Source organism: Nipponia nippon, unplaced genomic scaffold, assembly GCF_047370975.1.
Source record: "Nipponia nippon isolate SJK-2023a ecotype South Korea unplaced genomic scaffold, ASM4737097v1 scaffold_3, whole genome shotgun sequence".
In the NCBI taxonomy this organism is placed as follows: domain Eukaryota; kingdom Metazoa; phylum Chordata; class Aves; order Pelecaniformes; family Threskiornithidae; genus Nipponia; species Nipponia nippon.
Window position 1 is genome coordinate 68,027,528 of NW_028262347.1, and position 24,650 is coordinate 68,052,177.

A 24,650-nucleotide genomic window follows, 5' to 3' on the forward strand; every position below is an offset into this window, starting at 1 on the left:
CGTTCAGACTTTTAATTACAGCTCACAAGCACATTTAATTCTGCTACATGGAATGTATTGGTGCCTGCTCGGTCACAACCCTGATAAAGACGTCTCATTTGTCCCCGTTCAAAGTGGCATCGTGGGTCATTTGTACATAAGGGACATTTTAAGATTTTTCTTTCTAATTTTCCCCCAATATTTTGCTTTTATATTCCCCAGTTGCTTTGAATTGTAAGAAATACCTCCTTTACTCCCTAAACAGTTATTCTTAAATTTGCAAGTCTAGCTGTATAAGTATACACGGTCTTTAGCGTGCGGACTGGGATTATGTACCAAAATGGATTTGGATGCAGCCTAGAAGGCGTGAGAGGTGAAAGCTGCGATGTTTCCTTTCGGCTCCTGTATTGATAGGGCTTAGGCACAAAGAGCAAAGTTTGTTTTGATTCTTATGTTGCATCGAAAGTTCAGACTTTGTCTGAAACAGGCCATGGGAGGTAACTGGAAGTTAACCCTCTAGCAGGAAACATTTCGGCGACGACTGAAGTATTTGAGAAGAGTGGGGTGGACTGCTGGTATTTCCCATTTAGCACCGAATGAACTGTTTGGAGAAAGGGCATCTTTGAGTATGAGTTAGAGTGGCTGCCCTTTCAAGTGAGCTCCAAAAATACAGCTTTATAAGCAGAGCCCTCGATGGGGTTGTCTATTCACTCATACTGACTAAATTGCATGTTTTAAGAATTGCACTGCTGTTGGATTGTGGACAGACTACAAATGTGTAAATACGGTTTATTTGTTTTTATTCAGAAAACCCAGAGAGGCTCTCAGCACAGAAGTATTTCAATGTTAAAGCAAGACAATGATTTACTACGCAGGCATGAAGGGTTTCATTGTTGAAATGGGTTCGATTTGAATAAAAAGCTCTGGATTTACCCTGGTGAAACGTGTCCAGGATGTGCTGGAATCTCCTGTATGGATTCAGAGATCAAATTGCCTTTCTTTCACTGTAAACATTTATCTCAGTAGAGAGTCACTTCGAAACTGTCCAGTAAAACAGATTTTTTTTTTCCTCTTCAGCGCTAGCTTGGGTGGATAGAAGTCTGCTGGGTGTCGTCACAGGGAGAGCTGCTCAGCTCTGTGTTCTGTAGCGTCCCTAACAAAATGACCGTGGCACACCTTTGGAACTTCTTGAAATGTAAAAATGATAAGCACAGTCACTTAAAATGTAAGCCAAGTGCTGGTACTTTTAAGATGGGAAGGAGGAAATTTAGGCAAGGCTTTAGTCAGATTTGAAAACACGGATTTCCCAAATGATCAAATCCATAGATACATCTTTCATTATGGTAAATGTCTCAACCCTGAAAAGTCTTCTGAAAGTTCTCAGCTGAAAGTATGTAAGAACTGTTTTCTGGAAGTGCAAACGTGTGCTCTGGGTATTGAGAGAATGTTCTGATGCGCAGAAAGCAATTCAGGCCCCTTCGCGGGGCAGGGCCTGCAATAAGGGGATGCTCCTGGAGGCACTGGGTGGAGTTCGTGTAACCGCGTGTCCTCTTTCCAGCTGAAAGGAAGGGCAGCCATTTCTACGTAATTTTCTCTGGACAGCTAGGGCTTGAGACCTATGAAAAGAGAGTTACGCAGTGAGAAGGCAGAACCGCGAGTGAGGCTTCCCACCTCGACAGGGGAGTTGTAGGAGAGCAACGGTGTGACCCTGACGCCGTCAGTCGAAGCCAGAAGAGAGGGAGCGTAGCCATGTGAACGGTGAGAGCGAGAGGAAGCCTCAAACCCCGGCTCAGGCTGGTTCAGAGAAAGGTTGGCAGCGTAACTCTATTGGTAAGAATCACCCTGACGATTAATATAACTGTGTTAGCAAACCCCACCATATCAGCACAACTTAACTGGGCAAGAAGGTCCTTTTGCTAATAGCTCGTTAATTGCGGGACCACGCTGATTCCCTTACTGTGACGTTAAACTGCAGCGTTGACAGGGATTTGTCTGGGATAGCTCCACCAGTAATGCCATTTAGAGCCCAGTCCATTCCTGAGGAGCCAAAAAGGGAAATAATGGGGAACTGTGTCTTCAGAGGCTGCCTTTTCCTCTTAGGAACACTTCTGCCTTTGAGCCGTTTCGATTATGAATGTCGAGATGAAGTCATTGTTTGTGCTCCAGAGCATGGCTGAGTCAGGAAGAGGGGTGTGGAGCCACCGGGGTGGTGAAAGCCAGGGACGGTTGGGTATCTTTGGTGTGGAGCGGGTAATTAGTGCTAAAATGAAAATTACACAAGAAGAAAGAAGGGAAGGAACAAGTGGCAGATAATTGAACCTTTGGGGAGCCTACAGAGAAAGGATGTTGGCACAGAGCTAAAAGTAATTTACAGAACAGAGAAACAGTTGTTAGATAACGAGAAGCAAAAGCGTAACAAGAAGAGGCAGGGATGCGCAGACTGAGCTGGAGAGGGGAGCCGGGAGGAACAGGAGATGTACGTGGTTAAGTGCTGCACCTCTATCAAAGGCTGCTTTTATCATGAGGAAATGTAGCCAAAATAGAAAACAAACAAAAGCCCAAACAAAGCAAAAAAGACTCTGGTTGGCTCATCTGGCAAACAGTCGTTTTCTTTGAAGCGGGTGTTCAGGGTAGGCTCAGAGAGGTGTAACCTGCAGGGATCTCTCCGCTGTTCAAGGGTGGTCCGTCAGGGCAACCGGCAGCGTCAGCTCCCTGTCCCAGTCCTCTGAGTATGACACGGGCCCGGCTCCCGCGCCGCCGGCTTCCAGCTCGCTCGCTGGTTCCTTCCCGAAGGGGGCCGGCCCCGGCGTACGGCATTACCGCCAGCCCCGGCGTACGGCATTACCGCCAGCCCTAGTATCCACTGCTACCGCATTGCACCCGGTGGGGGTGAGAGGTGTGGAGGCCTGGGCAGGCGCTTGCGTGACTCGGGACGCTTGAGAAATTGGGAACGCAGGACCGCTGGTGGGCTTGGGGGAAAAAACACGTACGTGAGGTGTTTTTAAAACGTTGCTGTAAGTGATAAACTTCTGGGCATCAGTGCTTTCTGCTATGAGTAAGTGGTCCAAAATAAGTTACTTAAAGTCCAGTGTAGGGCTATTCAGATTCCTCATTTCACTATCGATTACACATCCAGGTTAACTTTGTTCCTTAATGTTGTTCTGTTGTAACTATATTGTAACAGATAGACATCAACAGGCCACACTTACTTATTCCCTTAAGCTTTTTCTCCAGAGACAAGAGCGTTTCACTATCTTCTTTAGAGCATAGTTCCATCAGGAAAAAGATTTTGTTTCTTTACAAGTCAACAATACTACAGTTAGTTAGCCTGTAATTTACCTTTCCCCTCCCCTCTGTTTTATTACCATGTTCACAAGAGAAAAATGTGCTTATTCATTTTAACATGCAACAAAGTTTCAACAAAGTGCAGTCGTCATTTTTCAAACCTAAGGTTGTTCCTTTAAGAAACGCAGACAACTTCCTGCTAAGAATACATCACTCAATTCTCATTCTTTAAATGGTAAAGTTTAATTTAGATCTGTATTTATTACACATTTTTCCTAGTATTTTCTCTTTTTTTTTTTTTGAACAAATATGAAAAACTTAGTTTATTTCTCTCATGCTGGAAAAAAGCCAAACCAACACACCACCAAAAAAGCTTCAACAGCGAGTGCCATACCCTTTACATGAGATTTCTGCCTTGCAGTGATTAAACGGCCGCACAGCTTCAAGTTTTGAGTCGTACAGGTACCAGCGGTGGCTGGGTGTTGGCACCGGGGGAAGCAGCACCACGATTCAAGCCCGGATCGGTGCCACGCGCACCCGCAGCCTCGAGCAACGTAGGAAGGAGGAACGCAAGCGTTGCACCCTCGAAAGCTGCAGAATGGGCCCTGTCGCGGGGAGGCGGGGGAGCCCGAGGGCAGAGCCGCTCGCCAGCCTCCCCCGCCGCAGGATTTGTTTCCATCTTGAGGAATGCCATGTCCTTCCACCTCCGCAACGAGGTATAAAACTCCCTCGATGCGCTTTCCTGAAACAAGAGAAATCTCTCCAACACAGAGCTGAAGGGAGATGGCTCGGAAGCCTTTGTGAGACATTCAGAAAAAGGAAACCTATCGTCCGTCTGTCCATCCCAACGTGTGACAGGGAATAGCAGGGCCTCCAGGTGCTGCCTGGACACTGGGAACATGGTGTTCAGCGCTTGATGCCAGGGACTACAGGCGCTGCTGCTGCCCCCAGCCAGTGCAACGCCTGGGATGCCGGCGCTCTGCCAACGTCAGCCTGTCCCTCAAAAAAAGGTCTGTCATCGTCGCACGCCTTTTAAAAACGAACTTCAGCCTGAGGGTTTCTCTACACGGTTGCACACAGCACAGGGGCTGCATCTGCGCAGGAGCAGAAATGGTTGGTGCCAATGACCCGGCACCCACGCCATACACGTTTGGAAAGAGGTTATTCTGGACTAGCTCCCCAGCTGGACGCGTTCCCTGCATCCCAGACGGCATCTTCCCCTTTAGTTTCACCCGGGAGGAATCCAGTTTGCGTTCCCTGAGACCGCTTGGCGACACGAACCAAACCGACAGCACGGGGGGGTCACTTCAAAAGCGTGCTTGAGATGTGAAACGAAGCACACCCAAGGAAGGTCCTGGTCTTCGTGTGGGCCTCCAACGTCCTCCCTCCCTCCGGTGGGTCTGAACAGCGTAGCATCGCACCTGGTCAGCTGCCTCAGAAAGCAGCTTTGGAGACCATGAGCCCTCCTCCTCCCGACCGAGCAAAGCGCTCTGAAGCAAATACACTTGTTGCACCAGGTGAAAGACACTTTAAAATGGATTCAGCTGCGTGTAAGCGTGTGAATTTGAGTCGCCTCGCTCTTGCCGTGCTTCCCTCCGCGGAGAGGGGTTACCGCCTCCCGTCCTCTTCCCCGGAGGGAAGCACCAAGGCTCCTACCGGCACGACAGCCGGCCCTGAGCAGGGTGCGGGGCCGGGGGAGCGCGCCCGCCGCTGATGCAGCTTTCCCGTCGCCGTGGCAGGAGCGGAGGCCTCCGGCGGCGCTGACCCCGCGGGACCCCCGCGGCCCGGGCGGGGATGGCTCCGGTCCGGGCGCCCGCCAGCCCCCAGAGCGGCCGCGGGGGCGACGACCGGGGCAGCCCCGCCGCCGCCGCGGAGCCCCGGGCTCGGCCCCCGCGGGGCGGAGGCAGGTGCGGGGGGCGGTGGCGGAGCCCGGCCGGGAGCTGCCCCCGCGGGGGCGCGGCGCCGCCCCGCACCTGGGCCCGCCCCGCGGAGGAGGGGGTGGGAGGCAGCCCTGCCGGGCCGTGCCGGGCCGGGCCGTGCCGTGCCGGTGCGGCGGCGGGAGCATGCCCCGCGGCGGCGGCGGCGGGGGCCGGGCGCCCTGAGCGGCGCCATGCGGGGCCGGCTGCTGGCGCGGCTGCGGCGGCGGCGGCGGCTGCTGCGGCTGCTGCTGGCCCTGGGCGCGCTGGCCCTGGGGCTCTGGGCCGCCTACCTGGAGCTGGTGGCGGCGGCCGGCGGCGGCGGCGGGGCTCCCCCGGACCGCAGTGAGTTACCCCGCGGGGCGGCAGGGCAGGGAAGGGGGGCTGGGGGGGTCCCGTCCCGTCCCGGTCCGTCCCGTCCCGTCCCGTCCCGTCCCGTCCCGCTCGGGAGCCCGGTGCAGTGCCCCCGTTTCCAGGCCGGCCGGGGAAGAGGGGGAGCCGCTTCCCGGGGAGCCGTTGGGGACGGAGGTGGGTTTTGTCCCCCGGGAAGGAGATGGGTGTTGGGGGTTTTCACTTTTCTGCCTTTGGCCTCTCGGCCCTCGCCCTCCTCTCTGTCAGGGATCTGTCAAAACGTGACCTTGCTGCAATCGCAGAGCCTGGAGTCACGGCTTTGAGGTGCCTCTTGTTCTGGGTGCTCCGGTGCTAACCTGGAAGGCAGCAAAGATGCTTTGAATATTGCTTTGATGAGAGAAGAAGTGTATGCAGAGGAGGAGGGAATGCATACCCTGGAGATGCACACCGCTTGCCTAGGAACGGGTTCATTTTGTGCAAACTTTTAGGAGTACAGCAGGGCTGATGCTAAGCGTAGTTAGCTCCTTTTTTTTCCAAAGTAGAGGAAAACAGTTATTTCTGTCAGTGTCGTGTGGGGTTTTATGCATCTCTTCTTTTTTACAGTTACAAGAAAGTTTTGAATGGCTCAAGGTTTTGTAAAAGCCCATGGTGGTGGTGCTGCTGTTTTTAAAATCGTATCAGTGCTTGGTGCCAATCTAATTTGACAGTAGTTTTTCAAATACTTGTGAGCATTTAACTATTAATACTTTTCAGCATCTTGGTCCCTTCATTACACATTATAAAACCCCTGGTTCTTACTCCCATGAGTCAGGCTTGGTTTCAGTCTTAAAGCTTTAGACTGTGGCTGTGCAAAGAGCTCCATGAATGCCTACTCCCACAAACTCCATTACAGGACTTCAGCTTATCCATTTGTTCCCTATTATATGTGATGTTAAGGCTAAAACCACATATTTATTGGTCCAACAGCATAAGAGATCCGATTTCTTTGGCTAGGAGAAATCTTCTAGTTGTAATCTGTCCTTTATGCCCGGTGGAATTAGTTGGGACACGAGAAGATGGGTTGCACTACGACTCTACTCTGCGTTGCATCTTTCGTGCAATCTAGCCAAGCCTCTTACTGTACACCACTTTGCCAGTACCCTCCCAAGATCCTTAGAGAAGACTGCAGAGGTAGGTAGAGGACTTGTGTGGTGCAGCAAGGGAGAAAACAAACCACTCGGAGGCATTTAAAATAGTGGTTATAAGGAGAGAAGGGCTGAGTTGGGTGTTTGGAGCCGTACAGCTGAGGGTCCTTTCACTGCCAGCAATGCAAAGGGAGGGGATGGGGGAAACGGGCAGAGAGCGTGAGGACAGAAGAGATGCGCAGCAGCAAGCAACTTTTCTTATGAATTGGGTTCTTCCTCTTTGCTTTTAGACAGGGTTATTTTTCCATCTTTGTTATAAAAGTCATTCTGTTTTAAGACTGAAACTGGAAACAGCGACGTGACTATGGTCACTACCAACTAAAACAGAAGATGAGGAAAATAATTATATTAAAGTTCAATTATATAAAAGTCCAGATTCTCCCAAATCCACCAGAGACGTTGCCGCTCGTTGCATGCGGAAGGCATTTAAACGCTGCTGGGAAGGGTGGAAGGGCGAAATCCTCCCGCAGGCAGCTCCTTGCGTCTCTGCAGCATCACAGAGGGAGAGCAGCTGTGCCCGGAGAGCCGAGGCTCTGCAGGCACCCTGGGCACTTGGTGTCATGTTTTCCTGGTCTCGTGGCCGGGATCCTGAAACCTGCTAACAGGAGGAAGGTTAATCTGTGACCCTCCCCACCCTTCCTCTTGCCCCAGTACCTCTAAAAGCCTGTTTTGTTTTAAGAGAAATCAGAAGTCAGAGCGAAAGACAAATAGTATTTGTTTTCTTTTAGCTGTCAAAACTAAGTAATGTTTTCTTCTCTGGGGGCTGGGGCGGCTGTGTTGGTGACTCCACGTGGTGACTCTTTCCAGAGGTCCCAGGGAGCTCGTGTAGGAGGGAGTGACCCTCGGAGCAATTAATACTTCCCCCCTCTCGTTTCTGCGTTGTTTTCCATCGCATGTCCCAGGTGGGAACCCTACTGTACGTCACACCTGGGACCAACCTAGAGCTACCACCTCAACTTATCTGATGCAACAGCCTCCCCAGTTATTAATGATAAAATACAAAGGCTGTTTATTGGGTAATTTTTCTGGGCAAAAGACTAAGAGGCTCCCTCCATTGGGGCCAGAAAGCTGAAGAGCTGCGGGGCGTGGAAGGAGATCTACAGGAGATCACTGTTTCCATCTCCTAGGTCTGCAACAAACAGAGTTTCTTCTTGCCTCCCTAAAAGGCATTGCAGAACAGCCTGTGTATGGAAAGCCAAGTATGTTTTCTCTTTCCAGAGAGGTGAGCTCTCGTCTTGCAAGGTTGCAAGGAGTCACAGAAAATATTCCCTTTCTTCTCAGCCACAGATGGGATGGAGCACAAGCCACTGTGATGCCCCCATGCCGCCCCTGCTCCCGGGTCAGCGCCTTAAAGCAAGTTTTCAGGCATGGTGGATCCTCCCCAGCTTTGTGCTCCTCTCCTCCTCTTCCCCCACCAGACCAGTGCGTGGTAGAGGAAGCAAATGTCAGATGGCCTCGGTGTGGGCGTTTCAGCAAGCGATGCTTAAAAATTGAGGCCCTGACTGTCCTCCCTTGACATATATGCAGCTCTGCTATGCAACAGAGTTAAGCATATAAATAAGTTTGGATGAAAGAGCATAAAGGGCCTAGGAGAATATGCTGTAATCATCGGTACCTATTGGCTTCTATGGTGCTGCATCACCATACGCTGGGAGAGGCTCTGGCCACAAGGTTCATTTTGCTGTAACGTTAAAGTCAAAGGCTGAGGGACCAGCCTGAAGTGCAGAATTCATGCTTGGTATACCCCATGGCTTGGGATTCACGCATGCCTAAGTTGATCTGGGCCCTTTTCTAGCTGTCAGGGCGGTTTGGGATGGGCTGGACAGGGACACATGATCGTATGGGCTCTCATGAGTGATAGCTTTCCTTTGAAGGTGATGCTGAAATAAGCAGTCAGTCTGGTCAAAAAAAAAAAAAAATCGTTTTTTTCCTTGTGATGTGACTGCATCAAGGTATTCCTGCATATTCTTCCCAGGGAACCTTACTGGCAGGACTGTTGTCTCTCATGGGCAGGAGGGTGTTTCTGTTCCTGTTGTTGTGGGGCTTGTCTTTTTCTTTTTTCTTTTTTTTTTTCTTTTTTAATTGAGCATATTTGGCTGGTCTGCTGCCCAATAGGTATTTATAGGAATCTTAAACATGTTTACAGCTGAGTGAACTAAAACAAGCAGGCTGATGTGAGTTGAAGATGGGCACAACTCTCCTCACATGAAATGTGGCCTGTTGTCATCCAAAACAAGTTGTAACAGGCAGGACATTGCCTCTCTGCCAAGAAACTCGAGGAGCTGGAGACAGTCTGTTTACTCCTGCTGCTGACAGGCACTAACCTCTGTGGAGTGGGCTCTCCAGTAGAAATGTTTTTCTCGTCTTTACTAGCTGCTACACAGAACACTTTGCTCCTGCAAGTGAATGCTGGAGATGGGAAACTTTCTTATTTCAAGGGTGAATGAGGTGTTGGGGAGGGAGAAAATACCAGTAAAGCACAGAGCAGCCAGGTCTGGAGGGTGAGCCCTGTAGCCTGCCTTTACTGCTGTAATGCCTGTCCTTGCCCTTGCCCCTTCCAGCCGTGCTGGAAGGGGCATTACATTACAGACGGTCTTCCTCTGGGAAGACCCCCACCCCAAGACACTGCCTCTTCCCAGAGCTGCTGTAATGCTCCATTTGGATGGAAAGGCTGGTGGGCCAGGGACCTCCTCCTGCTTCCTCTCTTTCTCTTCTGTGCCCAGCAGTGCCTCATCTTGCCTGTCCATGCGTAAAGGGGTGACTCTGAGGGAGCAAGGCTGGCGTCAGCGAGCCGTGCCTGCAGGCAAGGAGGATGTGCAACGATCCCCCTTTGCTTTAAAACCTTGTGTCAACACAGTCAAAGCGAATCCCGATTCCTGAAGAAACTTGGAGGTAAGGTCATTCCCAGCCGTTGCTGTGCAGGTTCTGTTTTTTTTTTTTTGCTGCAAAGACCATGGTATCTCAGGAGACTACAAATCACTTGCACTAATTTCCTGTATCGCAGGTGTGAGCGTCACACTGAGCCAGGCACAAGCAGGGTGTGCAGGATTAGATTAGATTGCTGGGAGGTGCAACTTGTAGGAACAAGGAATTGGGGGGCCCTTCTTTAACCTGCCTCTCCCAGCTGCTTCAACCTGCCCCTGTTCCTCCACATTTTATCGTTGTGTGTAAATAACACTGGGAGTGTGTTATCTTCCTGTCTTGGATTGTGACAAGTGGTTTTTGTCTCACTTGCAGTGTCTCAGACTGCTGCTTTTCTAACTCAGTAGCATGTGGTCCCACTCTCTGAAGTGGGAAATAGGAGGGGTTCAGAAGAAACCATGGAGATATGTGAATAAAAAAGCCCTTATAGCAAGACTTCCACCTCCCCAGTATGTATGTCTTTTAGTGTCCCTTTCCTTCCCCAAAAAATTGGTTTCTTACCCCCCCTCCCCCCCATGCTGAGCGCTCTGATCTTCAGGCATCCAGGTGACTACAAAGCAGCACGAGTTGCCTAAAAACGTCACCTGAGCGTTGGTGCGAATGGGCAGGTGCATGTGTTTGTATTAGAAAAGTAGCTGGCAGAAAGCTGAAGTTGCTCATTTAATGTAATGCATCAACTTCCTTCTGTAGCCTCCCTGCCCAGGCACCCTCAGAAGCATCTATGCGTAAGGGCGAGAACGCCTACATACGCAGGTTCATTCACATGCACACGGGCTGACTTTTGCAGTCACTCACACGCAAGGTTACTTGCCGGTACATGCACAGTATCGCTCTTTTGCATAGCTAATTGCATCGCAGGTTACTGAGTGCCCACGGGGAGAAATTGGACGACGTGGCTCTCTGGTGGTGGCTGAAGTATCTATTTCCTCTCTGGGGAAACTGTTAACCCAGAGGAAAAGTTAAACTAGGTATCGCCCCCAAAGCACCTCATCCTGACTGAAGAGAAGTGTTGGCAGCAGGGGAACATCTATACCATAAAGTTTGCATACGATATTTTTGTGCTTTTGAAGTGAGACCTTCATTCAAAGGGGCCTGTGCCAAGCAACACCGTTCCCCAAAGCACATGGTGGGCTGCTGTAGCTGCAGGGAGAGGGATGGGCACTGCAGGTGGGCAGATTTTTCACTTCCCGTCGGTCAGTTCAGTCCCCTGGGGGATGATCAGAAGTGCTGTCACGTCTTGCTCTGCACTGGTGTATGTAAAGTGAGTCAGCGTTCCCAGGCCCGTATTCACAGCACAGACCGCTATCACAGACTCGGCGGCGAAGCCAGGGCCACTGAGGGCAATTTGGATCGTACTCTAGCCTGGTTGTGAAGTTCACTGACACAGCAGCCAGGGGCTGCCAGGACCTCCTGCTAGCTATGCCATACTTGTCCTGGGCCTGTGTATCCTTTCACTGCTGCTGGGGCACGTACTGCAGGTAACTTGTGAACCTGGCTTTTTTCACCTCTTGACTTGAAGTCAGGTAGGAATTTTACTCTTAAATAACCTTTTTGTGGAGCAGCACTGAGTGCCTGGGTCCCTGTGCACTGAGTGAGAGTTGCGAGTGTTTGTTTTCTTGGAACCTGGCCTGCAGTTTGTCTGGCCCCAGAAGATCCCCAAATAATTTGCAAAGATTACATATTATCATTACAAATAAACTGTTGCACCATCCCTTTATGTACACGTTACCTGTGACAGATTTATGTAGTGGTGTGCCAACACAGCATGTATCCCCACACTCCACCTTCCTGTCTCGAGTCAGGCGGGACGGGGGTGACTCAGCTCTCACGGGGTGGTGCCCTCCCGTGCATCGCCTCCGCGCTGTGGGGCTGGCAGAGGAACGCTGCTGTCTTCTGGAGATGTGTTTCTGCATACGGTATAGTAACGTGAAGGGTCTGCCTTCTCTCGCCTGCAAGTTCAAGCAGATGTGAAGGAAGAGTGGCGCTGGGAGAGACGATGGACGTCGTCTTTCGTCTGGCGGTTTGGAATTACCGATGTCTGTAGTATGGTAAAAGGCAGGATGTTTTCCTGAAGACAGAGGTTGCCTTGTAGGTCGTGGCAGTGGGGAACAGAGTGATGATGGGGTTCTTTCTCCAGTGCTTACAACGCTAGCCTCAAGAATTGATGAGGTTATATATTTTGTTGTACTTTGAGTTTCCCTTTCCTATTTGTTCTTGCTGTGCGTTGATGTTCCCTTTTCCAGTCGCTTCCCAATTGCTTTTTTCAGGCTTGCGGTAATATCCGAGAAGGGCTTTCCAGAAAAGGAAATAAGCTGTCTTATTTAGACGCGGTGTGAGATTTAAGAAAGATCCATGTAATGCCTTGGGTGGAAACAGATATGAACCTGGTCCTTAGATACTTATGCTTTTCACGACGTTAGAAATTCATAGTCTGTGTGTGTAATCAGCCAAACCAAAATACACTGGGATCTTGACCAGAGCTCCTCTGTACTTCTGTTTTCCTGAGAAGACTTTCCCATGCCAAAGCACGAGGGCTTTGATATTCCTGATCTGGAGAGAGTCCCCTACACTTTGAGATGCTAAGACGGTCTAGGGCAACTTTGCTGTTAAGGAAATTGGCCTTCTCCAAAGACACCTCAGAACAATAATTCATGTTGGCATAATACAGAATTTAAATCAACTACACAGAATAATGAGATTCAATTGGTCTTTGAGATGTTGGATCATTTCAGACAATCCAAAGATTGTCAGGTGGACCTGTGAGTCCCCCTGAAGCATCAGTGCCCCTCTCAAGGTCACTAATTCTGATTTTATAATTTCCTAAGGCTTAGTTATTTCAGCATTCTGTGACTGTTTCCCACTCGAGATTTTTTTTGATGGGAAAAGAGGTAAATGTGGCTTCTTATTCCCCTTGTTTTTAGAAGCTGGAAAAGCTGTCACCTATTACTTTACATTGTAGGTCTATCTGATACCCTTATGAGGCAGAAGTATGGCATCTTGTGTTACTCTTGCTTTTCTGTGTCACTGTTTTCCATCAGAGATGCAAACCTTAAGTCCCAGGCCTTTGCATCATCCATGGGGGTTTTCTTCCTTCCTAGTTTCTGTCTCAGTGACCTTGATGTTCATTTCAGACAGTCTAAAGAGTCTTGATTTTTTTTTTTTTTTCCAGTTGAGCCAAATATGAGCAATTGACAGCCAGTGCTACTCAGTAGTGTAAAAACACTGAATACAGATCAGAGACTTGACTATGGGGCCTTCCGTAACAGGCATGTTTTAGCTTTTTAACTTTTTTTTTTCTGCTAGCCCTCTGGACTGTGAGTATTAGGAACTAGTAAGCTTATATGGAAGCCCGGGTTTCACTGAAATTGTGTAAATTCACACACACTAAACAGTATTTCATTGTCAGATACTGTTATATCCCATTTACCAGTAAAAATATTTGATCTACATCATCACCTGTTAGGCTGCAGAATTGCCTAGTAGAGCTCTCTTGAAGTGCAGATAATCTACATTAATGATATGTGTATTTTTTCCTGCCGTTCTAAATAAATCTGTTTCTGCCTTGCTTCAAGAGGCCACTTATTTCCATGTCATTAGTGTGGGCTGTTTGACTTGGCCCGTGTATTTGGTGTTGGCAACTCCGACAGCTTCCTCAGTGCTGCTGTTCATTTGAGCCTAGTTAAGATATCTCCAGCCCTTCTCGTAAATACTTTACTTCCTAAATTAGTTTCATTTCTATTTTGTAATGTTATTTTCTCTAAAATTGCAGTAGCCATGTCTGGGTGCTATTAACCCTATCTAAGCCGCAGAACAAAATTTATAATGGGCTGAGAATATCCTGTCCAGACCACCCTGTACTAATAGCCTCAATTACCTGCTGCGGCAGCTCACTCAGCATTAGCTGCCACAGTCCGTGTTTTGTTGTAAGCAGGCCAGTTGGGAGGCGTTTATTTGTTTTCAGTCAAAAATGCAAAATGAACCAACAATCTGCCAAAACCAAGTTCTCCTATCAAACCTGCCTGAACTATAATTTCCGGAGGTGTACCTTGGAAGTAAATTGTCTGCCTAAGATAAGGAGTAAATATAAGAAGTTTCATTTTGCAACTGCTATGTCTTCAAAACATCAATGCATGCCTATTTCAGAGGAAATTTTGTGAACGGCAACTATGACCCATAGTCTGTACTCTCATACCCATGGGAGGGAGTAGTTGCATCTGCTTTAAAAATTCAAAATGACACCCAAGCCAAGGTGTTGAGAACGAATGCATTATTGAAGTCTTTCCCAGGTCGTATGTTGCCCCTTTCTTATTGGAGGGGGGCAGGAAGCAGTGAGAAGGTTTGTCCTCTAAAACTAGAGAATAGAGCAAGGGTGAACCTTGGAGTGGAAAGAAACCCCTCCATGTCCAGGCCCCACAGACCTCCCTCGGTGGCCTCCAACAGACTCCTCGTGTTGTGCTGGCACAGCAGCCCAAGGGAGGCTGGGCCCTATCCTCCCCTCTTCCCTCCGGGCTCCGTGCGGAGGAGATGGCACCTCTCCATGCTCCAGGCGCAGGGCTGGGGGACAGGAAAGAAGGGCCCGTGCAACACTTTGCAATCAACAACAACTTTACGGAGTGCTGGGAGACCTCGTGCAGGTCGGCTGTGCCTCCCTTTCCTGAAGGCGGGATGCTTCGCTGCCTTGCAGCCACTGTGGGGGGCTGAGTCGCTTGCAGGGAGCTGGGTCGGTGGGGGGGTCACTGAGGACTCCCCACCCTCCTGGAACACTGGGGCCGCCATCTCATCCAGGGGACCCTGGACATGGGAGGAAGGGGCTGGAGCCTAGGGCATGTGAGGGGAGGTGGAGGGCAGTCCCTGTGCCCAAGGGGCAGCAGAATGGTGTAGGGAAGCAATCCCCAGGAAAGGGACCCTTAGCTCTCCCAACCTTCCTCCTTCTCCCACAGTAGGTCATCTTTCAGGCCACAGGCCCCCCCAACTCCCAGAACAGCCATCTTTGGCCACATGCATTGCCATCACAGTGGCCTCCTGATGTTACAAGCTGCCTTGTTGCCTTTTATTTTGGGCCCTGTGAATTGCGGGGACCCTGGATGCTGGCCCACAATTCGCTGAGCTTCAAGGCCCTTGGGTTCCAAGGATGACTGGAAGAAAGAGGTCCCACAGCAGCAAGGCAAGTGGCTGCCCGCTTTTCCATGGTAAGGCAGATAAGCGGTTTCAGGAGATGTAGAGGAAGAGGAGGCAGCATCAGAGGGGGAACACCATCAGCTGCATGGTAGCAATAGCCATCGCTCCTGTGGTTGATGGTGTGGAGCCCAGGGAGGTCAATCCACCTGAAGATCAAGAAGAACCAATGGAAGTGGATCCACCTCCAGCGTGGCTCACCTGGCACCACTACACCGTGCCAGGGCTCCCCTGCATGGCGCCATGGCAGCGGCATCGCAGGAGTGCCTAGCCAGCGCCCTACCATCGGCCTGGCCTCCGTGCCCAGCATTAGCTGGGAGGCCCAGCCTCCATGCCTGGCCATCCTGCGGACTCACCCGTTCCATTTCTCAGCATCAACAATTATTTTGTGGATTGCCCTGGGTTGTGTGAGGCCTTCTTTCCCATCCCTCACCCCCACCCCTCCTGAAGGGGTGCCATCTCTTCTGCTCTGAGCCCCAAGAAAAGGGGACAAGACAACGTGGCTTGCGCCAGGCTGCTGTGCCGGGGCGACAGGAGGAGCCCCTTGGAGGACCACCGAGGTCTCTGGGGCCTGGAGGTGGGGTTTCTTCAGTCTGAGGATGAGAAGGCTGCCTGATGGGTGGTTGAAGATGACGCCAGACCCCCCTGTGGCAGTGCCCAAAGAATAGCAACAGATCAAGCAAAGAAGTTAGAGGGACGGTTGTTCCTCTGGAGAAGCAGGAGACTGCAGTTCTGCCAGGAAGAAGTGCTGGCCTTCAGCATTAAGGTCCCTTCTAGCTGCTTCATTAGGAGTTCTTTGCAAGATTCGCAATAAACAATTAAAAAAACAACAATAAAACAACAAAAAGAACAGTAGCAGTGCTTTCCTCCTCTCTTGTTTGGTACTTTGGCGATTGTATCTGGACTCCTCTGTCCCTTCCTGGTCTCCCTAGTCCAGGAAGGGCACCGGGGCGTGGGGTGTGGGCCCAGGCCAGGGCCTTCAAGATGGTGAGGGGCCAGGGCACAGGAGGGCAGGCTGATGGAACTGCCTGGTCATGAGGGTGGTCAGGCACTGGAACAGGTTGCCCAGAGAAGTTGTGGATGCTCCATCCCTGGAAACATTCAAGGCTACGTTGGATGGGGCTTTGAGCCACCTGATCTAGTGAAAGATGTCCCTGCCCACGGCAGGGAGGTTGGACTGGGTGATCTTTAAAGGTCCCTTCCCACCCAAACCATTCTATGTGTCTGTGAGATGGGCAGTGGTACAATGTGCTGCTGCACTCGGTTCCCCTGGATTTTTGTGGCCTGTGCTACTGTCTGCAATTGCCATCTCTCTCTTAGGCTTATATTCAGTTTGTAAAACAGGCTTGTACAGCAAAACCAACCGATGTGTCAGCAGTGGATCACTGAATTACTGCTTATTCTCAAAACACTAAGCCTGCATCATTTCTTTTTCAGTTCTCAGCTGAAACTCAAGCCCTGTGCCTGTAGGTCTGTGCTTTAGGTCTGAAGGACATTTTTTCAAGCATTTATAATTTGTCTGATATAATTCACTATTCCAAGAATTGTTGTGTCCCTTCCTGTTGATTTTGAGACAGGCACCCTGGCAGCAGCCTCGCCATTACTGTTGCCAACTGCTTCACCTTTCAATTTTTATTTTGTTTTTTTCCACATAGGCTACGTAGACGCTTTTATTTAAACCCAGCAGGTCTAGCTTTTCTCCAGGCCTTGGGTGATGATCCTTTAGGACTGTTCCACTGCCCCAAGTACACATCTGCATGGATCTAAGTTCATATGGGTCCTAGAAAGAGCTTCAGTGCCAAACATGGCCCGAATGGTGGTCTGTGGAAAAAGGTTTTGCCAACTTGATGCTTGGTTTGTCTCCACGCGCTGGCCAGACCACCAGCTGCGAGCACCTCAAGCACCAGAAGTGGTTTGGTATCGTTCTCTCCCCTCACAGGCAGGGGCAAAACCCTCTTTATAAAGGTGTTTAATTCTTCATGAACCAAGCACTCAGGTTTGTGGGAGGAGGAGCATGGTGGGGGTTGCTTTGTCACCTCTTTCTGCCCAGGTGCCTAGGCTGCTCCAGCTCCGTCACCAATGCCCAGGGCCGTTCCCGGTCCAGCTCTTTTGCAGCCGCTTCCTCAGGGCAGGAAGAGCTTTGTAAGGTGTGTGAGTTGAAGGACAGTTGTACTGCTCCGGGTTGTGCTACATTGGGAGCTTATTTATCCTTGGGTAGATGTATTCTAATTCTGTCTCTGCTGTTTTGGTCTCCTGCCCCTTCAGGGAATTGGACGTGCTTTGTGAGACCAGGGTTTGGCAGGCTTTAACCTTGGTAATGGGTGTTTTCCTTTCCCCTGTAGTTACTGGCTGTAGCCAATCATGTGTATTTACTTGTCCATGTTGTTCACCTGCTCCAGTAGTGGAGCTCAGATCACCAGCATTCAGCCTGAATTTAATTTGCTTTTCCTGCCAGCGCCTTTTCATCCATTGGCAGTTCCTCTGTTGCTGGCATGGTGCTGCTCACCTGCACCTAATCTGCAGCTAATAAAATGCCTCTGCCTTTCACCTTCTTTTCTCTTCTTGCTGAGCCCTCATCTTCATCCCTGCTGCTCCTCTGAAGGAGTCCTGATGATGCTAATGCTGCTGCCGCCCCGTAGTCATGCTCTGCACTTGCGATTCCTCTGAACATGCCGCCATTCCTTGCACGTCTTGCAAGGCATTTCCAGGTGTGTCTCACTGACTCGCACCTCTTGCTCCAGTGGGGAAGAGGGTCTTTTGTGTGTGATGGTGGGTAGGGGAGGGTGCAGTCCCTCTCTGAACTCCTACTGTCCCCCTGCCTCGGTATGGCGAGTATTATTTCAGTTTGTCTGTACTGTCTGATCGCTGTCTGCATTCCATCAGCTCCAGCCATGCGGCCAATTTCCTTTGCTTCGCAAATTGTAATTGCTTTGCCAATTAACTCTGGGTCTTCCCGTACTCTCTCTTCAGTGCTTTGTCCCAAAACCCCGTGCTTCCCAAATAGCATGATTAGGTGGATTTTTTCCTAAACTTAGATCCTTTGTAAATTTTGTTTTCACCTTTTTCTTGTAACTCTGTGTTTGAATTAGAGATCTGACATAGGCGCGTTAAGGCGGGGAAAAAATACTTTAGCAAGTCTCGCAGCTCGTGCAGAAGTAGAAGAAGAAAGAAAAGTGAAAGACAAGCCAAGCAGGAGAGAAGAGGCAGCATTTGGGAATACAGGCGACAGGGATTACTTAACAAAAGTAAGAAGCGGCCAAAAATGGGGCATAGTGAGATGAGTGTCAGAGCAGAGTGATCAGAAAATGCCAATGGCCCCTAAAAAGTGGTGAGGGGGAAGGAACTGAAGGCTAAATTAGAAGCAAATCCTTGGGATTTCAGTGGAGCAGAGAGGCTGGAATTGACAGTCTCAGGTACAGAGATCAAAGGGGTAGAAAGGGGTCGGAGGGCACAGAGTAAAACCACTGACTCAGAGTTTTAAAAGGGGTGAAGAAAAATGCAGGGATAATAATTACAGAAGCTGGTGGGGACCATAAGCAGCTCTACTGAGATGGTTAAGAATGTATTTGGTGTCCTAAGGGTGTTTGGTGCCTTGAAAATTAGTACCACGGTAGCTTTTTATTGTACTCGGTGTCTGCCAAGGCATCTGGTTTCCCTGTGTAGAGCATTGCGCTCAGCACTGCAGCTGCTCTGCTTGATTTGCAGAGTGTAGCTACCTGGTTTGTCCTGGGTGTCTAGCAAATGCTCAGCACTTTGCCAGTTGTTTCTGTAGAAAAAGGATTTGCTAATTTAGTCAGGATTTTTTCATGTGTCCTTCTTTATTTACAAAGGATGTAAAGCCCCATTTCTCTAGGTACAGTGAAAAGCAAAGAAAAGATGCTCGGTTTGTGCATATTCCTATGGTCCACGGTCAGGTAGCATTTAATCCAGAAACTCTCTGGATTTGCTGAGGTTCACGCTACCTCTGCTCCTTTCATAATCCTCAGCGCTCCCTTTCAGTCTTTCTTTCCATGCCCTTTTGGTGTTTTTTCTCTTACACAGAGGGACAGGCGTTGTTTGCTGGAGCCAGTGCAAGTTTGCATCGAGGCACAGGGGAAAACTCGCCCTGCTTGACTCCCACCCCGAGCACTGACTCCCACAGCAGAGACTGCGACGTTACAGCTATCAGCCTCAGCTGTGAGGGCATCCTGCTCCCGGGTAACCATTTTGTAGTAGGCAGCATGGTGGAGAAGGGACCATTATGGGAAAGAGCTGGACCAGACTCTAGTACGAGTGGTGTTTGCAAAGTGGTGCTTGCTTGGCATGGCACGCTGGGGTCTGAGGTGCACCAGCTCCAGATCTGTCCAAAAATATGTAAAACACATGGGATCCTGTTGCGAGTTTGCAGCCTAAATTATCCCTCTGGGCAGAAAGCGAGTCCTGCGAGCACTGCCCGGGTCCGGGAGCAGATCCCCTGGGGAGCTGCAATTTGTCCTTGCTCTGTCTCTGGGCAATGGGGGAAGGATTTGCTTCAGCCTGAGCCAGCGCGGCTCCCCCCTGCCTGCCACCCGCTTATATTTAGCTGGCAGCGTGTGGTCGCGTGGGCCATTTGAAGGCAGCGTCTCCCAGCCCTCACCTCAGTGCTGCCCAGCTTTCCATAGGGGTTGAGCTGCTGCTGCCTGGGTGGAGAACGGGAGGCTAAAATTAGCAGGCAGCTCTTCTCTTGCCAAATGCTGCGTCTGACCCAGCCGAGCCTGGCGAGGAGGAGAGGAAAACGGTCTTAAATCTCTCTGCACAGAGCGCCCAGCGTGCCTGCCGGCTTCTCATTGCAAGGGGTGGGGATCCCCCAGCGGGGGTGCTTGGGGGTATGCTGAAGCAGTGGGGCACTGCCAGGACGGTCTCAGGACACAGTAGGAAATCCTGATTCTCAGAGCTCTGTTTCCTTCTCAGTCTCCCTTTGAATATCATATAAACAGTCAGGGAGGCCAATTCTTGCTCCTGGATGTCTTCAGAGCTGCAGGCGTCTCCCCGCTTAGGGAGAGGTTTTCAGGGCAGATGTGGGGTTTGGCTGCCATAAGAAATCTAGTGTGTGAAAACTGCTCCTACCCCGCCAGAACAAGCTTCTGAAGGTTTCGCTGCCCCCACTAGCTGCCCGCCCTAAATTAGCACTTGTTCACTCTATTACAGAGCGGTTTTCCAACAGGGCGGGCTCCAGGAGGGGCTGTGGTCTGGTGGTTACAGCACAAATTTGGGCGAATGGGGGGTACATGCCATCCCTGTCTCTGCTGCTGAGCAGCCGAGGCTTCAGAGCGAGCTGCTTCAGCAGCCCATGCCTCAATTAGCCTCTACGGCAAAGATGTCGATGATGATTGTTATTTATCCTTTTGAAATACTTAATGTCCATGAATGGAAAAGCATTAATTGGGCTCCAAATTATGTTGGTGAAAGGGGAAAGCATGTTGTTTCATTATTGACTGTGCGGCCTGACCCAGCCTGCCTTGCTGGTACAGTCCTGCTGGTTTGGCTGCCCCAGGCATGCTGCTACTCTGTCTCTTGAGAATGACCTTTGGTTGTGTGTGTAACGCACCGGCAGGAACTTGTCTGGGCCCCCAGAATACAGGTCTCACCTCTGACCTTTCCCATTCATTGCACTTGCCTGAATTGCACAGCCCAGAGCAAGAAATGGGTGGAAGGAGGCAGCTGAGGTGGGGACTTGGTCCCTAAACCCCATTCCTTTTATCCGTGGCCTTTGGAAAGACCCATCTGCAGTATGTGCAAGGGCAGCACACGGGCAAACAGTGACTGTTGCAGGGAGAACTGGCGTGGGTTTTGCACGTTCTTGGTCCTGACAGGTCAGGAGGAGCAGTCTGAGGGGTGTGGTGGAGCAAAAGGAGCACCCCTTGACAGCCTAATAAAGGTCAGAGTAAATGTAAACAAGGTTTGCATTGAGATTTCTGGTTTTTCAGCAAGGGTTGGCAGGCGCTGCTCGTGGGAAAAGCTGGGCCAACTGCAGGAAGAATTAAAAAACCAGGAAGGCATGTTCCTGGTCCGCCTGACAACTGTTTGTGCTGAAAGGGAGGTGAAATTCCCCTTTACCTGCAAACAGCAGAGAAACGAGAGCAGCTGGATTGGCTGCACTAGCTGTGTCTTATGCATTCAACCAGCTAACTTGGAAAGTGGCCTCTCCAGTTGTGCGTGGAGGTGTGTAGAGAGGATGTGTGCTAGCCCTCTGCCAGGTCTCCATTACATTAGGTGTATGGGGAGGAGAGAGCTCCAGGAACTGGAGGGGGTGCAGTACTGGCAGGGTCCATCCTTGCTCCTGTCTCGGCTCTGGGCACAGGTGCCTCCCTCCTGTGAGCACTGCTCTGTGGTTTTCATGCTGGTGAAGTAAAGGAAACAAAACTTTCAAGTGAGTTCCCGGCTTCCCTTTCCTTTTCCCTGCTGGAGGTGAAGAGTGTGAAGGACATCAAGGTATTTTTAGCATGGGTAAAGAAAGGCAAAATATAAAATATATGGGAAAATATTCCTCCTGCAGCTGCAAGAGGAATTGCACTCTGTGTCAGACCAGCTCAGGGCTATTGTTTTTCCTGGGAAGGATTTATTTGCCTGAACCCAGCAAGGTGAAGAAAGCACCACCAGCTGCAGACTTACTGGGAGGCTGGGGGAGAAGGCGGCTGTGTCCTGCTCTTGCCCCTTCGCACAAATCTGGCAAGTCCTCTAGGATAAGATTTCTTCCTGACGCTGGCAGCCCACACGCCTGGCAGCTCCTGGCTCTCTGTGCTGGCACACAAGGGCTGGGGCTGAAGTGACCCTGTGGGGCACTGGCACTGCTGGGGCCAGGAGCTGAAGCCAGTTCTGTCACTTTGGCTCACAAGCCTGAAAGGACGGACTTGTCTTTTCCCAGCTGACTGCTGTTCTGTGATGGAAAAGTGGCTTTTTCCTGCGCTTGCTGGTAACAATGACAGGGACCTCCTTGCTCTTAATAATCATCACTTACTGAGGAGAGGGGGAAATTGTTCTTCCATGTTCTGTTCCCCTCATTGAACTCTGTTCTGGCATTGACTACTCGCAAAAATACTAATTTCTAACCAGACAGCCACTTGAAGTGGCCTGCATTTGCTGTCTGAGGCTATCCAGGAAGTCAGTCTTCCAGCTGCAGCGCTGGGCTCCTCTGTCCATGCCAGGCAGCCTGTCAGCATCCTTGCCCAAGGCCCTGCAGGGCTGCTGGGAAGATGCTACATGACAGTAAGTGCTTTACGTGCCGTGCAGCATGGAGGCTCCCCCACCGCCCTAGAGAAGGCATTGGGAAGGGGCTGGTGCTCCCCTGAAGCTGGGACAGCATGCATTGCCAGCACTTTGGCAAAGGAAGGAGGGCTGGAGTATGACTTGGAGGGTGCCCCCATGTCCCTGTGCTAAATTTAGTTCTGCAACCAGTCTGTTTAAAATCCACCATTGCAATATTCTGCTGCCTCCCCTCTGCAGAGCTGGGCATTTGCAAGGTCTGCTGAGATATCTTCTCACAGTCAAGCTGCTAAAATCCATAGAGATGCCTTTCTTGGGCTCTGCAGGTCTGAAGACTGCTTATAATTCTTGTCTCAAACCTTGAAACTGGAGTGGTTCACGTGGGTTGACCTGCCACTATTTCCCCAGGGTGGTTCATTACCAAGCTGAGCAGGACCCCCATATCCCGTGGTGTTAGATCTGGGTATATTTATCTATTGCTGAGTGATACAGTGGAAAGGCAGCTTAAGGATTTAGTTACTGGAAAGCTTTTTTCAGGAGAGTGGGGCTTCATACATTGCTTGGCTGAGGGTAGAGGCCCCTGGAGGGAGGACAGCTTGGGTGAATGATACTGGGCTGGGCCTTGAACTGGGCAGTGCTCAGGGGGTCTCCCAGAGCAGGCATGTTCAAGTAAAAGGAAAAAAAAAAAAAAGAGAGAATGAGAGAGAAAGCGGTGATGGGGGGAGGAAAGGATTTGAGCCACTTCTTGTGCTGGTAGCAAATGCTCAGGACAGCCATTTTCCAGCCCTGGCCACCTCAGCAGTTCCAGCAGAGCTGCTGTGCTCCGAGGACAAGGCGGAGGCATGCAACATTGGTGCTTTTTCTCATGAACGTAGTAGGTACGTTTGTACAGTTGCAGGCATGTAGGTTATGATTCTTTTTTCACACTTTTGGATTTTACATGCTATGTCTGCTGTGGGTGCTTGGGATTTGTCATCTCACTATACAGCTTAAATGAAACCATACAAATCCCTGTGTGCATTTCTTTGCATTCCTTTGTAAACAATCCCAATTTTTTAAATTATTATTATTTAAAATATATGTGATAGTGCTTTCTGGATCTGTAGCTTTGTAAAGAAATGGCTGTAACTTTACTCTCTGCAGGTGTGTGTTTCTCAGATTCTAAAGGCATTTCCACGTGTAGCATTTTCCACATATAGAGGGTCTCTGTGTGCTCCAAGTACTACCAAATCAGCCAGAGTCCAGAAGTTAGGAATTGAAACTCCCAAGAAAACAAAGGTCTGACCTAATTTTGCATTGTGCGCTATCGTGAGACTATCTTAGCACCTTTTAAGTGTCCTGTGCTCCAAAGGCACCTGTGCTCCTCATGTTTTCTGGGCAGATCTAACCAAACCTGTTTGCTCCAGGTTAAGAATGATTCTTTCCCAGCAGAAGAATTGCAGCACCTGCCCTTCACTTTGTGTTGTTTCAGGTGGCCAGGGAAATCTGATGCTGAGCTCCATTGCATGGCAGACAGCTGGGCTAGTGCTAGGGCAATTTTACATGCATTTCATTGAACCAAGGTGGCCTGCATGGAGCTCATCTGTATGGAATGAACATCTAGTTGCAGCTCTTCCCTCCTTCCTTCAAGCCTGAGGAGGCCACAGTGTGAACTGAAGGTGGGTGAGGGTTTTAGCAAATAAGCAGCGTGCTGCTGCTCTTAAATGACCTGCTGACAATGCTCAGTGCGTTGTTTTGTAGACCAGAGGCATGTCTTCCACGCCAGCTTTACTACTGTGCGTAAAAGCCTTGCAGGCTGCCGTGGTTTCCTTTGCACAGAGCCAGGGTGTGGGACACTTCATTACACTCTACCCAAATGTTTTAACATTAGGGTTAATGTTAAGACCCAGCTTGGGATTCGTGAGATCACAGACTTGGATGCTGTGTTAAAACACCCTGAGTGACGCAGGCTGCATTCTGCACTTGCCGTCAACCAGAGGAGCAAGTGGTTTCAGGCACTGTTAAATGAGCTTTCTCTCCAGTGTTGGTCCCTTGTCGACATAGGGTCTCTCTTGTTGTCTTCCCCCATGCATGGTGATAGCCAAGGATCCTCTCTGTGTAGGATACTCATGCAGTGAAAGCGCCACAGGCAAGAAACCTCAGTAAATAGTATTTGTCTAACAGGTGCTGCCATCTCCCAAGTAAAAGTGTCCTAAGGAGTCATTGTACATATGTAGGCACATCACAGATGTGTGCTGCAATTTCTGTACCTGCTCCCTGCCCAGGGGAAATCAGCAGCACCTGGATACCCCCAGCGTGTGTGTCAATACTTGCAGCACACGCTCACTCCTATATGCTGCTGCACCAGTTTTCCTCACCTCCCGGCTTCCCCACCCGCACCGGCATGGAGGCACACCCAAAGCCCCGCATTGCCCTGCTTCTCCCTGCAAAACATTTCTCCTCCTGTCGAAAGGCTCCATCCCTTCATCTCTGAGGCTGTCCGCCTGCCTCATCTCACACCTTCAATGTTCCTGTCTGTGCTCTCTGGGTGCGTAGATGTGCTCCCCATGTATTCACGCCCCTTCATACATACCTGTCCATCCCAGCGTGCAAGTACCTGCATGTTGCTGACCTCGCC

The 24,650-nt window shown here is 50.2% G+C and overlaps 1 protein-coding gene across 1 annotated transcript in view; it reads left to right on the top strand.

Annotated features, from left to right (window-relative positions):
* The first annotated feature begins 5,374 nt into the window (after positions 1-5,374).
* B4GALNT3 (beta-1,4-N-acetyl-galactosaminyltransferase 3) overlaps positions 5,375-24,650 on the top strand; it is a 69,238-nt gene continuing 49,962 nt past the window's right edge. The window contains exon 1 of the mRNA XM_087766015.1: positions 5,375-5,525. Coding sequence (XP_087622141.1) covers positions 5,375-5,525 — 151 coding nt within the window. The remainder of the gene's footprint in view (positions 5,526-24,650) is intronic.